The following is a 12,484-nucleotide window of genomic DNA, read 5'->3' on the forward strand; positions in this document are numbered from 1 at the left end:
CACTAATCTTAAGGGTAGAAACGTGAAGAATTTTTACGAATGCAGACACCCACTTAACTACCCCCAGATGAAGACGTAGGCGAATCCCCATCCCCGCCCACAGTGCCCCCTGCCCCATCACCACACCCGCCCAGGGAACCACTGCCTCGGCCTCCGTCGCCTCCAGCACCTGTTCCTGGACTCCACGGAGGGGCACGGTCTCTGTGAAAGATCCTCCTCACCCGGTCAGCCGCACACCCACGACACTGCGTTCCCGACGCTTGGCTGACAGTCCACTACACGAAGAAGCCCCAGTTGGCCTGCCGGTGAACGGCTCGTCTTCCGGGGGTTCTGGCGACTCCGACTCGAGCGGCTCGGCACGTTCTGACACTCCTGCTGGTGGGCCACACCTTCAGCGCTCGACTCGGCGGTTCTTCCGCGGGGAGCGCGGGCGCTATAGCCGCACCGCAGCGCAGGACCTCCCGCCGCCCTCCGGGCCCCGAGTCCGCGACTCGCGGACGAGGCTTCCAGGGAGTCTCAGGCCGGGGGCGCCCCGCTGGCAGGACGCCGGAAGTGGTCGCAGCCTGCTGACGTCTCATTGGCCCCGGCCGGCAGCGGGCTCCGGAAGTGCCTCCCCTGTGGGCGGGGCGAGCTGCAGGGCCGGTGGGTCTCCCGTCCGTGCGGCGGGGGAGGCGTGTTACGGCGAAAGGAGGGATTTTTGCGGAGAGGAAGGAGCGGGGAGTAACCCGCAGCTTCACAGGACTGGACGCCGGGAACCGTCAGCCTCCTCCCGTCTTTTCTTCTTTCTGGACCTGGCGGGACCTCTCGATTGACAGTCGAGGGTCCGAACCGGCAGACAGACGCGCGGTGCGGGGACCGTAGACTACAAGGCGGGGGAGGCCATGATTCCTGCGGGCGGGCCGTGGATCTGGGGCCTCGGCCGCCACCCAGACCCACGCCCAATCCTTCGGCGCTTCTCGAAGCTCCCGCGGCAGTTTCGGTCTTTGGGGGCTGCCCCAGTTGAGAGCGCCTGCCGGAAGGGGCTGCCTCCCTGGATGGGGGCAAAATTCGCATTTCTCCGCTAACTGTTCAAGGAGAAAAAGGAGAAAAGTGAGTAACTCATCGGGATCAAAACTGTGACATCTGGAGTTCCCGCTGTAGCGCAGCGGGTTAAGGATCCGGTGTGGTCTGTGCGGCGGCTCAGGTTGCTGCTGGGATTCGATCCCTGGCCGGGGAACTTTGTGCCAGGAGTGCCGCTGTGGGGAGGGGGGAGTGATATCTGATTCCCCACCAATTACCAGGAGGACAGTATCCACTTTATACTGACCAGGAAACCTAGAGTGAGGAAAGAAAATCACTTTAAATAAATTCCAGGCAGCGGGCGTTTCCTGTCCCTCAGTTAAGAGGACTGCCACCCTCTGTCCGCATCCAGTAATACACCAGGTGACATTTGGATCCCAAAGCCTTTGCCTCCGAATAATCTGTCATCCCGATTCAGTTTGTAGATAGGAGCCCCTCACTTCCAACATCAGTACCTAAATTGCAAGGCGGAATCAAGACTGTGTAGACACAGATCGAGGTATGAGGCTTTAAAGTTCCTTGTCTTAGGTTTTCCTCAACAGAAGGTTATTGAAACCAACACCGGGTCCTTTACCCACTGAGCAGGGCCAGGGATCTGCCCGCGCCTTCACGGGTACTAGTAGGGTTCATTACTGCTGAGCCACAACGGGAACTCCTGACGGCTAATTCTTTCCCTCTGTCTGACACACAGTTTCTTCGACAGGGGTAGAAACGCTTGGCGAAGGGAAGGCCTACAGACAGGCGCCCTGTCGGGGTTAACGTGCCTCACCTGGCTCATCCTGCTGAACGTTCTGAGGGCGTAGAAATGTTCTACCTCCGTGTGGCTTAAAGTGTGGCTTATGTGACTGAGGAACTGAATTTTTAAAAATTTTGTTTTGATGAATTTACATTTAAAGAGCCACTGGTAGCTAGTATTGTCTTTGTGCTAGCCCCAGAGGCCCCCCGCCTCCTGTGGAAAAATCAGTTTTATTAAAATGTCTCGGAGTTCCTGCGTGGTACAGTGTGTTAAGAATTGGACTGTACTGGCTCGGGTCGCAGCGCAGGTTGCACGTTCGATCCCGGATCTGGCACGGTGGGTTAAAGGATCTGGGGTTGCTGCAGCTGCAGTGTGGTTCACAGCCGTGGCTCAGATTCCGTCCCTGGTCGGGGAACTTCCATATGCTGCGGGTGCGGTTATAAAATAACAATAATAATACCAATAAAATGTTTCTTCCATCTGATAGTTGATTAAGGATTTGAAGAAATACTGCATAGATATTATTTGTTAGAACAGGCAATAGAACACTACAAGACATTTAATTTTTATTTCCTTTTTTTTTTTTTTTTTAGTTTTTCTTTTTCAATCACCCCTGTGGCATGTGGAGGTTCCTGGGCCAGGGATCGAATCTGAGCTACAACTGCAGCAATGCCAGATCCTTAACCCCTGTGCCAGACCAGAAATTAAACCTGTGCCCCAGAGCTCCAGAGACGCCAACGATCCCATTGTGCCACCGTGGGAACCCCAAGCACTTGCTTTTCTACGTTTGAGTAGCGGTAAAAGTCCCCTTCCGTCCAGGAACCTTCCCGGGAATGACAAATAACAGCAGGTGTGTATGTCTCAGCTTCGGGCTCTCTGGCCCCGCGGCAACAGCCTTCTTCAACCATCACCTCCTCCCTGTGGTTCTTCTGACCATTAGTAACCTTGGCCTAACACTGAGCGGGAGGAAGGAGACCGGAAGTGCTGTGTGATATTTAGTAGCTGTGCCAGCTCCTGGGGGGGAGGCCTTGGAATCATCTCCCAGCTCCAAGCAGCATCACACAGAGCACCCATCAGGAGGAAGCAGGCTTTACCAAAAGACTCACAGGGTGCGGGTGGGGGTCGGGTCATGTCCGAGTTCCTGTCCCTAAAGACAAGGTCTCCTTAGAGCTGCAGGTTTAGCCTGGAAAACTCTTTTCTTTTTTGTCCTCCTCAGGAAAGCACGGTTGTGCCACTTTGTATTCTTGCAACAGTTCCACCTCAGAGAGCAATGAAAGCTACAACTACAATGTACGGAACAGGAACTCAGGACCGTACATTGTGTTTCACAACTGTTGCTGCCTTTGGTCTCACACTTGATTGTCTCCAGCTCAGGCTGAATGAATTATGGACTCCCCAAAGTTGCAAAGGTAGTATACAGCATGATTACATTACATGGTCAAAGCCAGGAACCCAGCAGTGCATGGGTGGGGTGTGTGTGTGTGTGTGTGTGTGTGTGTGTGTGTGTGTGTGTGTGTGTGTAGATTCGTAGCCACCAATGCAGTCAAGATGCAGAGCTATCCTGTCTTACAAGGACCTCCATCCTACTGTCCCTTTGCAGTCACTCCCCTCCCCACATTCCTAACCCCCTTTGACCATTAATCTGTCACTACAAGGATGTTATATCAATGGAAACCTATGTATGTGACCTTTTGCAGCTGACTTTTCCCCTCATCGCAGTGTTCCTGAGACCATCCAAGCTGTTGCGTGTATCAGTACATCTTTCCTTGTCTTCCCTGACTCATAGTCCATGCTCAGGATGTACCACAGTTTGTTCAAGCAAGAGGGACATTTTGGCTTGCTCCCAAGTTTTTGTCTGTTACAAATAAAGTTTCTGTGAACAACTGTGTTCAGGTTTTGGTCTGTTCCTCCGTTTCCATTTCTTTGGGATAAATGTAATTAGTAGGTTGGATGTTTAGTTGTTTTGTTTTTAGAAACTGTCAAATTGTTTTCCAAAGTGTCTGTACTGTTTTATATTCCCACGAGTAATGCAAGAGAAACGCACTTCCTCCGCAGCCTGTCTAGCATTTGGTATTGTCGCCTTTTTTTTTTTTTTTTTTTTTTTTTTGTCTTTTTAGGGACATACCTGCAGCATAAGGAAATTCCCAGGCTAGGGGCTGAATCGGAGCTGTAGCTGATGGCTTACACCACAGCCACAGCAGTGCCAGATCTGAGCCGCATCTGTGACCTACAACACAGCTCACCACAATGCCGGATCCTTGACCCACTGAGTGAGGCCAGGGATTGAACCCACAACCTCATGGTTTCTAGTCGGGTTTGTTTCTGCTGCACCACAATGGGAACTCCTACTATTGAGTTTTGAGTTCTTTATGTAATTTGGATATGAATCCTTTTTCAGATAAGTGATTTTCAAAGATTTTCTACTACTCTGTAGTTAGTTTTTGCAGCCCACTAACAGGGTCTTTGCACAGCAAATGAGTTGAATTATATCATTTTTATCCACTCTTCCAATCTCTCTTTTTTTTTCTTTTAGTATTGTAATTGTTGTTTTTCTTTTTGGCTGCACCCTTGGCATGTGGAAGTTCCCAGACCAGGGATCAAACCTGCATCATAGCAGTGACCAGTCACAGAAGTGACGACACCAGATGCTTATTAACTCATTAAGCCACAAGGGAACTCCTTAATGTAATTATTAATAAGTTATGGTTTAAGTGTGTCATTTTTTATTTTCTGCTTTCTGTTTTTCAGTTTAGTTTTTCGTACCTTTCTGTTACTTGAACATTTTCGGATTTCATTTTGATTTTTTTTTTTTTGGCTGCATCCACAGCGTGTGGGAGTTCCTGGGCCAGAGATCACACTTGAGCAAGAGCAGCTACCTAAGCCACAGCAGTGACAACGTTGGATCCTTAACTGCTAAGCCTCCAGGAAACTCTTCTAGAGCTTTCTTTAGGTTTGTGTTTTAGGGCTGCACCTCGGGCACATGGAAGTTCCCAGGCTAGGGGCCAATTGGAACTGCAGCTGCCGGCTTAAGGCCACAGCCACAGCAACATGAGATTGGAGCTGCGACTGTGACCTACGCCAAAGCACGACGCCGGACCCTTAACCCCTGAGCGTGGCTTCATGGATACTAGTTGGCTTGTTAACGCACTGAGCCGCAATGGGAACTCCCCACTGACTTTTAATTCACCTTTGTGCCAATATCACAGGCTTTAATTATAGTTTTATATGAAGCAAAGTACATTCTCCATCTTGGTGTCACCTGCACCCCCCACGAGTTCCCCTTCGCGGAACTCCGAGACGACGTTCCCCATTTCTCCCCGGAAGACTGAGGGGCAGCACTGACGTGAGAGGACGCTGCTCAAACCTCAGCGCGCAGCCCTAGCTACCTGCGCCTTACAGGGCGGGGCGTGTGTACTCCCGACGCGCATGCGCACCCCCAGGGCTGGGATTGGACGGAACCGCCTGGCTGGGCGAAGGGAAAATACGTCACGGGCGAGGCGGGACGATGGAGCTGACTCGCCATGGTCTCCGCAGCTACCAGGTAAGGCTGTCGGAGACACCGCCGTGGCCAGCGGCGCGGCGAGTCCGGCTCGAGCGCATCTCGCGTGCTGAGCGTAGAGAAGCGGTGGAGAGGCCGAAGCCCAGAGAGCCTTCCTCGGTGGGCCCAGCTCGGGCCCTTGCTCCGGAGTCCGGCTTGGCGTTTTCTGGTTGGGGAGCTGCTCCTTCGCTGAGCTGTGAGCCTCGGTTTGCGCCGCTGCAAGTGGGTGTAGGCAGGCGGTGGACCCAGTTTCCCCGACTCTCCTCGGTGCGTGTCAGCCCCGCCCCGTGCAGGCTGGCAGCACCTGTCAGGGTTCAGAGTTAGGGAAGCAGGTACTCTCTTTTCGGAAGCAGGGCAGGGGTAGCCACTGTGGATCTCTTACTCCTCCCGCCCTGGCTCTGCCACTTCCCGAGCTGTGCTGCTTGGGCTTGCGTCCTGAACTGTAACTTTGGGAATGATGCGTCCACTCCTGAGACTGTCGTGACGCGTAATGAGATTGCGCGTGGCGCGTGGACCATACTCAGCTAGCGTGTGGCACAGAATAGGTAGTCAACAAATGGTCCTACCCATAGAGCCTTTCTTCAGTTCCCTTTCCTACAGTGATTTGACAGTTGACTAGCTACTTTTTTGTTTGTTAGCTTTTCAGCCGCGCCGAGGCATGCCAGAAGTTCCCAGGCCCAGGATCCCATCCTGTCACTGCGCCACAGCAGTGACAACCCCGGGTCCTTAAACGCTAGGCCGCCGGGGAACTCCTAGCAGTTTTTATTATTATTTTCTTTTTTTGCCTTTTCTAGGGCCGCTCCCGAGGCATATGGAGGTTCCTAGGCTCAGGGTCGAATCAGAGCTGTAGCCACCAGCCTACACCAGAGCCACAGCAATGCGGGATCCGAGCTGCGTCGGCAACCTACACCACAGCTCACAGCAACCCCAGATCCTTAACCCACTGAGCAAGGCCAGGGATTGAACCCGCAACCTCATGGTTCCTAATCGGATTTGCTAAACACTGAACCACAACGGGAACTCCTGACAATTTATTTTTAAAATAACTTTTGGGCGTCATATACACGTATGTTTCTTGAACATGATACTTCTCAGAGTTCTCTTGTGGTGCAATGGGTTAAGGATGCAGCGTCGTCACTGCAGCAGATTGGGTTGCTGCTGTGGCGCAGTTTCTGTCCCTGGCCTGGGAACTTCGAGCTGCTACATGCATGGCCAATACCCCCCAAAATTTGCTCTTCTTAGTGGAATTACAAAGACGTGTGTTTTTCTTCTTTCAGCCTGTGTGTGGGGAAAACAAAGAGGAAGTCAGTTTCTAGAGAAGTGGTAGATAGAGGAGTTCCCATTGTGGCTCATTGGTAATGAACCTGACTGGTAACCACGAGGATGAGGGTTTGGAAAAGACTTCTTTCCCTATTTATTTATTTATTTATTTATTTTATTTATTTATTTTTACTGCCTATATTTAGGGTAGTATACCTAGGAATAGACTCTGTAAGCCTGGACATAAAAGGGCTGGATGTTGGGGGGGGTTCTTGTATTACTCCTCTGATTTTATCATAATTAACTTTTTTTTTTTTTTTTTTCCTTTTTAGTCTTGCAGTCAAGGCATAGGGAAGTTCCTTGGCTAGGGGTCGAATCGGAGTACAGCTGTTGGCCTACTCCACAGCAACAGCAACATGAGATCCAAGCTGCGTCTGCAACCTACACCACAGCTCACCACAATGCCGGATCCTGAACCCACTGAGTGAGGCCAGGGCCCAAACCCACATTCTCATGGATACTAGTTGGGCTCGTTACCACTGAGCCACAATGGGAACTTCCCATAATTAACTATTTTTAATGAGGACGTCCATATCCCTTCTATTAGGCAAGAGATAAAGTGGCCTCTCCTGTGTCTGGGGAGTCTACCTGCTCGTTCCAATTAGGCTCCACATGAAGGACAGTAGAGTTTACTGGATCGTTAGTGGGGTCTTGAGTATGTAAGGTGTCTGCATGGGCTTGGGCTGCCAGCCAGATTCGTTCCTTTGGGGGAGAGAGTAGAGCTGAGCATAGCATAGATATCTTGCCAGGTTAAATCAGAAGAGGGGAACTCCTGTCATGGTGCAGCAGAAACACATCCGACGAGGAACCATGAGGTTGTGGGTTCGATCCCTGGCCTCACTCAGTGGGTTGACGATCTGGCGTTGCCGTGCTCTGTGGTGTAGGTTGCAGATGAGGCTTGGATCTGGCGTTGCTGTGGCTGTGGTGTAGGCTGGCAGAAATGATTAGGCAGAGGACAGGGGACATTTAGGGCCGTGAAGCTGTTCTCTTTGGTCACATGTCGTTCTACATTTTTCCTTTTTCTTTTTTGCTTTTTTAGGGCCGCACCGGCAGCACATGGAGGTTCCCAGGCTAGGGGTCCAACTGGAGCTACAGCTGCCAGCCTGCACCACAGCTCACGGCAACACCAGACCCTTGACCCACTGAGCGAGGCCAGGGATTGAACCCGCAACCTCATGGTTCCTAGTCAGATTCCTTTCCGCTGCGCCGCAGCGGGAACGCCCTCATTCTACGTTTTTCAAAGCCCATAGTGTCCCCAGCAGTGAAGCTTCACATAAACCACGGATTTGGGATGGTTATGACGTGGGCTCATTGGTTGTCACTAGTGCAGCTCTGTGATGGGAGGCGTGGTGGCGGGGGAGGCTGTGTGGGTGGGGGAGTGGGCGTCGGGAACTCTGTACTTGACTCGCTTTTTCTGTGATCCTAAAGTTACTCTAGAAAATAGAGTTTATTGATTGAATAATTGAAAAAACAATAGCAGCCCCAAAACAGTGAAATTATCTATTCAGAGAAAAAACTGCCAACCCAGAATTCTGAATTTTGTATCTAAAACTATCCTTCGAGGAGTTCCTGTCGTGGCGCAGCGGAAGCGAATCTGACTAGGAATCATGAGGTTGCGGGTTCAATCCCAGGCCTCGCTTAGTGGGTTAAGGATCTGGTGTTGCCGTGAGCTATGATGTAGGTCAGAGATGTGACTCGGATCCTGCGTTGCCGAGGCTGTGCTGTAGGCCAGCAGCTGCAGCTCCGATTCAACCCCTCACCTGGGAACCTGCATATGCTGCAGGTGCGCCCTTAAAAAGCAAATAAAATAAAATACAGGGAAAGCAAAGGTACTTGCCGCAAACAACGACTGAGGTCGCCTACTGACTGCAGGCTTACCTTTCGAGAAATACTGAGGGCAGTCCTTGTAACCCCGGGTGGGCCTCAGGAGCACTGGGCATGGCTAATTTGTGGGCAGGTGAACCAGATTGTATAAATACATTTTTTTCATCTGTCTTTAACTTTTGTGACAGTTGTGAGATTGTGTTAAAGCCGTTATTATTTCATTATCGGCTTTGTAACATATTTAGAGGTAGCATATCTGACAATAAATGCCAAAGGCGATGAGCCGTGGCCCGAGCAGAAGTTTGATAAAGGGCTGCTGTCACTGGGAGTGACAGTCCCGGGTGGGACGGGAACGAGTGGCTCAGGGGGTGGACGAGGTGGTGGAGGAGGGAGGTCACAGACCTGAGAGCCACGGAGGAAGCTCCCCAGTGAATAGCCAGTTGCCAAGAGTTATGCTGCCAGGGGGTGTGACAGTGGGTCAGTAGCTCACAGTCCTCTAGCAACTGTGGGGGAGGCGACCAAGAGGAAGGCAGGTGGTCGCGAGGAGGAGTGGGCGACGCCGTCTGACAGCGTCGCAGCGTCGCAGCCGAGTGACTTTGGGGAGGAGGGGACGTCGGGAAGCGCAGAGATGACCGCCCGGCAGAGATGACCGCCCGCCCCCTCGTGCTGGACTGCAGGGTGCGAAGGGGAGGTCCGTGCCCAGGTGGAGCCCGACCCGCTGGGGGCGCCAGGGGAGAGGGCCTCTGGGAGCAGAGGTGGAGGATGCAGGGGCTTTGCTGGGGACCGACCCAGCGGACCGCTGGGTGGCGGAGCCCGGCTGCGGAGGGAGAGGGTCGGGAACGGCAGGTGCAGCGTGGCTCGGGGTGCGGGAGCCTGGGGCTGCCTCAGGGACCCGTGGTTTCCAGCCAGGCGCGGGGATGAGCTTGGGCCTCGAGGGGGGTGGGGGCCTTCCAGGGGGCTGCTCCCGGCCCCCGGTCGAGGGAGGCTGGGCGAGAGGCCGTTCTGCCCCAGGGCACGGAGGGTGGCACATGGCCCGGTCAACAGCTACAGAGATCTTCAGGGGCTTCTGCACCTTGAGATCATCAGAGGACGGTGCGAAGCGTCCAGATGCCCAGGTCTCCTCCTTTCTGGAATTACCGATTCAAGGGTCTGTGGTGGGTGAGGCCCTGGAGCTGCGCTTTCACGGGTGCTCCTGAGGCCGTGAGTGACTCCGCTGCCGTGCGTGGACGTGGCTCGGGCCAGGGCGCTCTGGACTATGCTGGGGAGGGAGGCCTGGAACACCTGGTGATCAGCTCGGTCGTCGCCTGGTCTCAGGTGCCCCCAAGGGACCCAGTCAGGACCCCGACCTACCTGCCGCCCCACGCAGATGCCGCTGAAACTGGACGTTGGCCCATTTGTTCCTCTTGGTGTTCTAGTTGGTGGTTTTTGATTTTTCCTTTTTTTTTTTTTTTCCATTTTAGGGCCGCACCTGTGGCATATGCACGTTCCCAGGCTAGGGGTCAAATCAGAGCTACAGCTGCCGGCCTACACCGTAGCCACAGCAACTCGGGATCCGAGCCACATCTGTGACCTACACCACAGCTCACAGCAGCGCTGGATCCTTGACCCAATGTGCAAAGCCAGAGATCGAACCCCCGTCGACTAAGGGATACGAGTCAGATTCATTTCCTGTGCCACAATGGGAACTCTTATTTGGTGGTAATTTTAAGCCAATTTTATTTTGCAGGTTTGATACTAATTATTCCCTTTTCCAACCGTATTTTAGCAAAGTTGAGCCTGAAAGATTATAGACGTGTTCACAGATACGCAAAAGTAGAGCAAATTCCCGGGTAGCCATTGCCCAGTTTCACCATCAGTGTTTTGTCAACTTGGCGGAAAGAAACTTAAATCTTGCATTTCCTGACTGACAAATTTGACTACTCTATGTATTTATTTATTTATTTTTTTTGTTTTGTTTTGTTTTTTTGTTTTTGTCTTTTGGCTTTTTGTTGTTGTTGTTGTTGTTGCTATTTCTTGGGCCGCTCCCGCGGCATATGGAGGTTCCCAGGCTAGGGGTTGAATCAGAGCTGTAGCCACCGGCCTACACCAGAGCCACAGCAACGCGGGATCCGAGCTGCGTCTGCAGCCTACACCACAGCTCACGGCAACGCCGGATCGTCAACCCACTGAGCAAGGGCAGGGACCGAACCCGCAACCTCATGGTTCCTAGTCGGATTCGTTAACCACTGCGCCACGACGGGAACTCCTATTTATTTATTTTTAAGGCCCCATCTGCCGCATATAAAAGTTCCCAGGCTAGGGGTCAGATTGGAGCTGTAGCTGAGGACCACACCACAGCCACAGCAACGCCAGATGAGCTGCATCTGCAACCAGAGCTGCAGGCTGCACCAACGCCAGATCCTTAACCCACTGAGCAAGGCCAGGGATTGAACCTGCATCCTCACAGATACCATGTTGAGTTTTAACCTGCTGGGCCCCATGGGGACTCCTGTAAATTTGACTTTAAAATGTGTTTGCCTTTGCCTCCTTCGTGGCTAAGCTTATTAATGCTAATATGACCAGAAAGATCTTTGTTATTTTACAGCGTTTATTGACTTTCTGGTTTAAATGCGTTTTGTTTTTTTAATTTATTTATTTTTGGCCACACTCGTGGCATGCCCAAGTTCCCAGGTCAGGCACTGAACCTGCACCACAGCAGTGACAGTGCCGGGTCCTTAACAGCTGGGCCACCAGGGAGCTCCAGTGCGGTTTTAAAAGCAATGGTCTTCGTGCGGTTACACACTCTTAACAGTGAACATGGTGAAAATAAAGCGAGTGTCCGTCGCGGCGCAGCGAAAGCGAATCTGACCAGGAACCGTGAGGTCGCGGGTCCGATCTCGGGCCTCACTCAGTGGGGGAAGGATCCGGCGTGGCCGTGGCTGTGGTGGAGGCCGGCAGCTGGAGCTCCCATTCCACCCCTAGCCTGGGAACCTCCATATGCTGCAGGCGCGGCTGTAAAAAGAAAAAAAAATAACAGACATTTTCAATTTAGGACATTTTTTTCTCTTCATATAGGCTCTGGAATTTGCAAAATGGTTTTTTAAGCCTGAAAGGGCTCAGAGAAATAAGGAGGGACGTGTCTCTGGGGAAAGTTAAATCTGCCGGCAGCGCTTGGTGGAATAAATAGGCGGATGGATGGCTCACTGCGGACCTGCCCCGAGGAGACACAGCTGTGTCCTCAGGGGGCTCTCTGGAAGGCCTGGCAAGAGCAGGCGACGGGGCGCGGGCTGGGCTATTTTAAGTGCAGGCTTAGAAGCCGGCCCTGGATAAACTTTCTCAGTGATTGCTCCTCCCTTCCCTTCAGTCCTTCCAGCTGCGAAGTCCGCGCCATGAGATTTCTGGCTTTAAAAATCGCTGCACCACAAGTTTAAGTAGAAGCATTATAAAAAACTGCTTTAGAAAAAAAAAAAAAAGGCACTTCAGAGAAAAGGGCATTTCCTGGTTAAATTTCACAGTAACGTTCTTCGGTCCCCAAAATAACTTTGGGGACCTCAGGGTGAACCATCATCTTAAATAAATTGTATGAGAGAGAGAAGAGTGGACGGAAGTAAATAATTTGTCCAAATCCATGAGGAAACTAATTTCTTAGAATTTTAAAATAATCCAATTTCAGCTGTGAGCCTGCTTGAAATTGGCATTTAATGTTTGTTCGGTTTTGGCTTTGTTTTGCGTTTTAGGTCATATGGACGTTCCCAGGCTAGAGGTCGAATCAGAGCTACAGTTGCTGGCCTGCACCAGAGCCACAGCAACGCGGGACCCGAGCCGCGCCTGCGACCTACACCACAGCTCGTGGCAACGCCGGAGCCTTAACCCACGGAGTAAGGCCAGGGATCGAACCTGCGTCCTCACGGAGTAGTCAGATTTGTTTCCTCTGAGCCACGATGGGAGCTCCTGGTTTTAGTATTCTGTTGAGGATTTTTGTGTCACTGTTCAAAGGGGTTACTGGCCTGTAGTTTTCTTTCAGTGTT

At 52.0% G+C, this 12,484-nt stretch overlaps 2 protein-coding genes across 6 annotated transcripts in view; one reads left to right on the top strand and one right to left on the bottom strand.

Annotated features, from left to right (window-relative positions):
• The window catches only part of USP22 (ubiquitin specific peptidase 22), a 41,985-nt gene extending 41,477 nt beyond the window's left edge, over positions 1–508 (bottom strand). The window contains exon 1 of the mRNA XM_084986442.1: positions 170–508. The gene's annotated coding sequence lies outside the window, so the exon portion shown is untranslated. The remainder of the gene's footprint in view (positions 1–169) is intronic.
• Positions 509–659: 151 nt separating this feature from the next.
• DHRS7B (dehydrogenase/reductase 7B) overlaps positions 660–12,484 on the top strand; it is a 31,469-nt gene continuing 19,644 nt past the window's right edge. For 2 of the 5 annotated variants that reach the window (XR_014821974.1, XM_021068046.2), the window contains exon 1: positions 5,295–5,336. Coding sequence is in view for 2 of the 5 variants with exons in the window: in XM_021068046.2 (XP_020923705.1) it covers positions 5,317–5,336 (20 nt within the window). In the remaining 3 variants the exon portion in view is untranslated. Of the gene's footprint in view, positions 1,090–2,388; positions 2,646–3,011; positions 3,205–5,294; positions 5,601–12,484 lie in introns of those variants that run through there. The other 3 variants (XM_084986427.1, XM_084986428.1, XM_021068049.2) reach the window with 3 other exon arrangements.

Source organism: Sus scrofa, chromosome 12, assembly GCF_054392235.1.
Source record: "Sus scrofa isolate SSC_HxYL_T2T_F1_AM1 chromosome 12, Sscrofa_HxYL_maternal_Yorkshire_Landrace_v2.0, whole genome shotgun sequence".
NCBI classification, from domain to species: Eukaryota; Metazoa; Chordata; class Mammalia; order Artiodactyla; family Suidae; genus Sus; species Sus scrofa.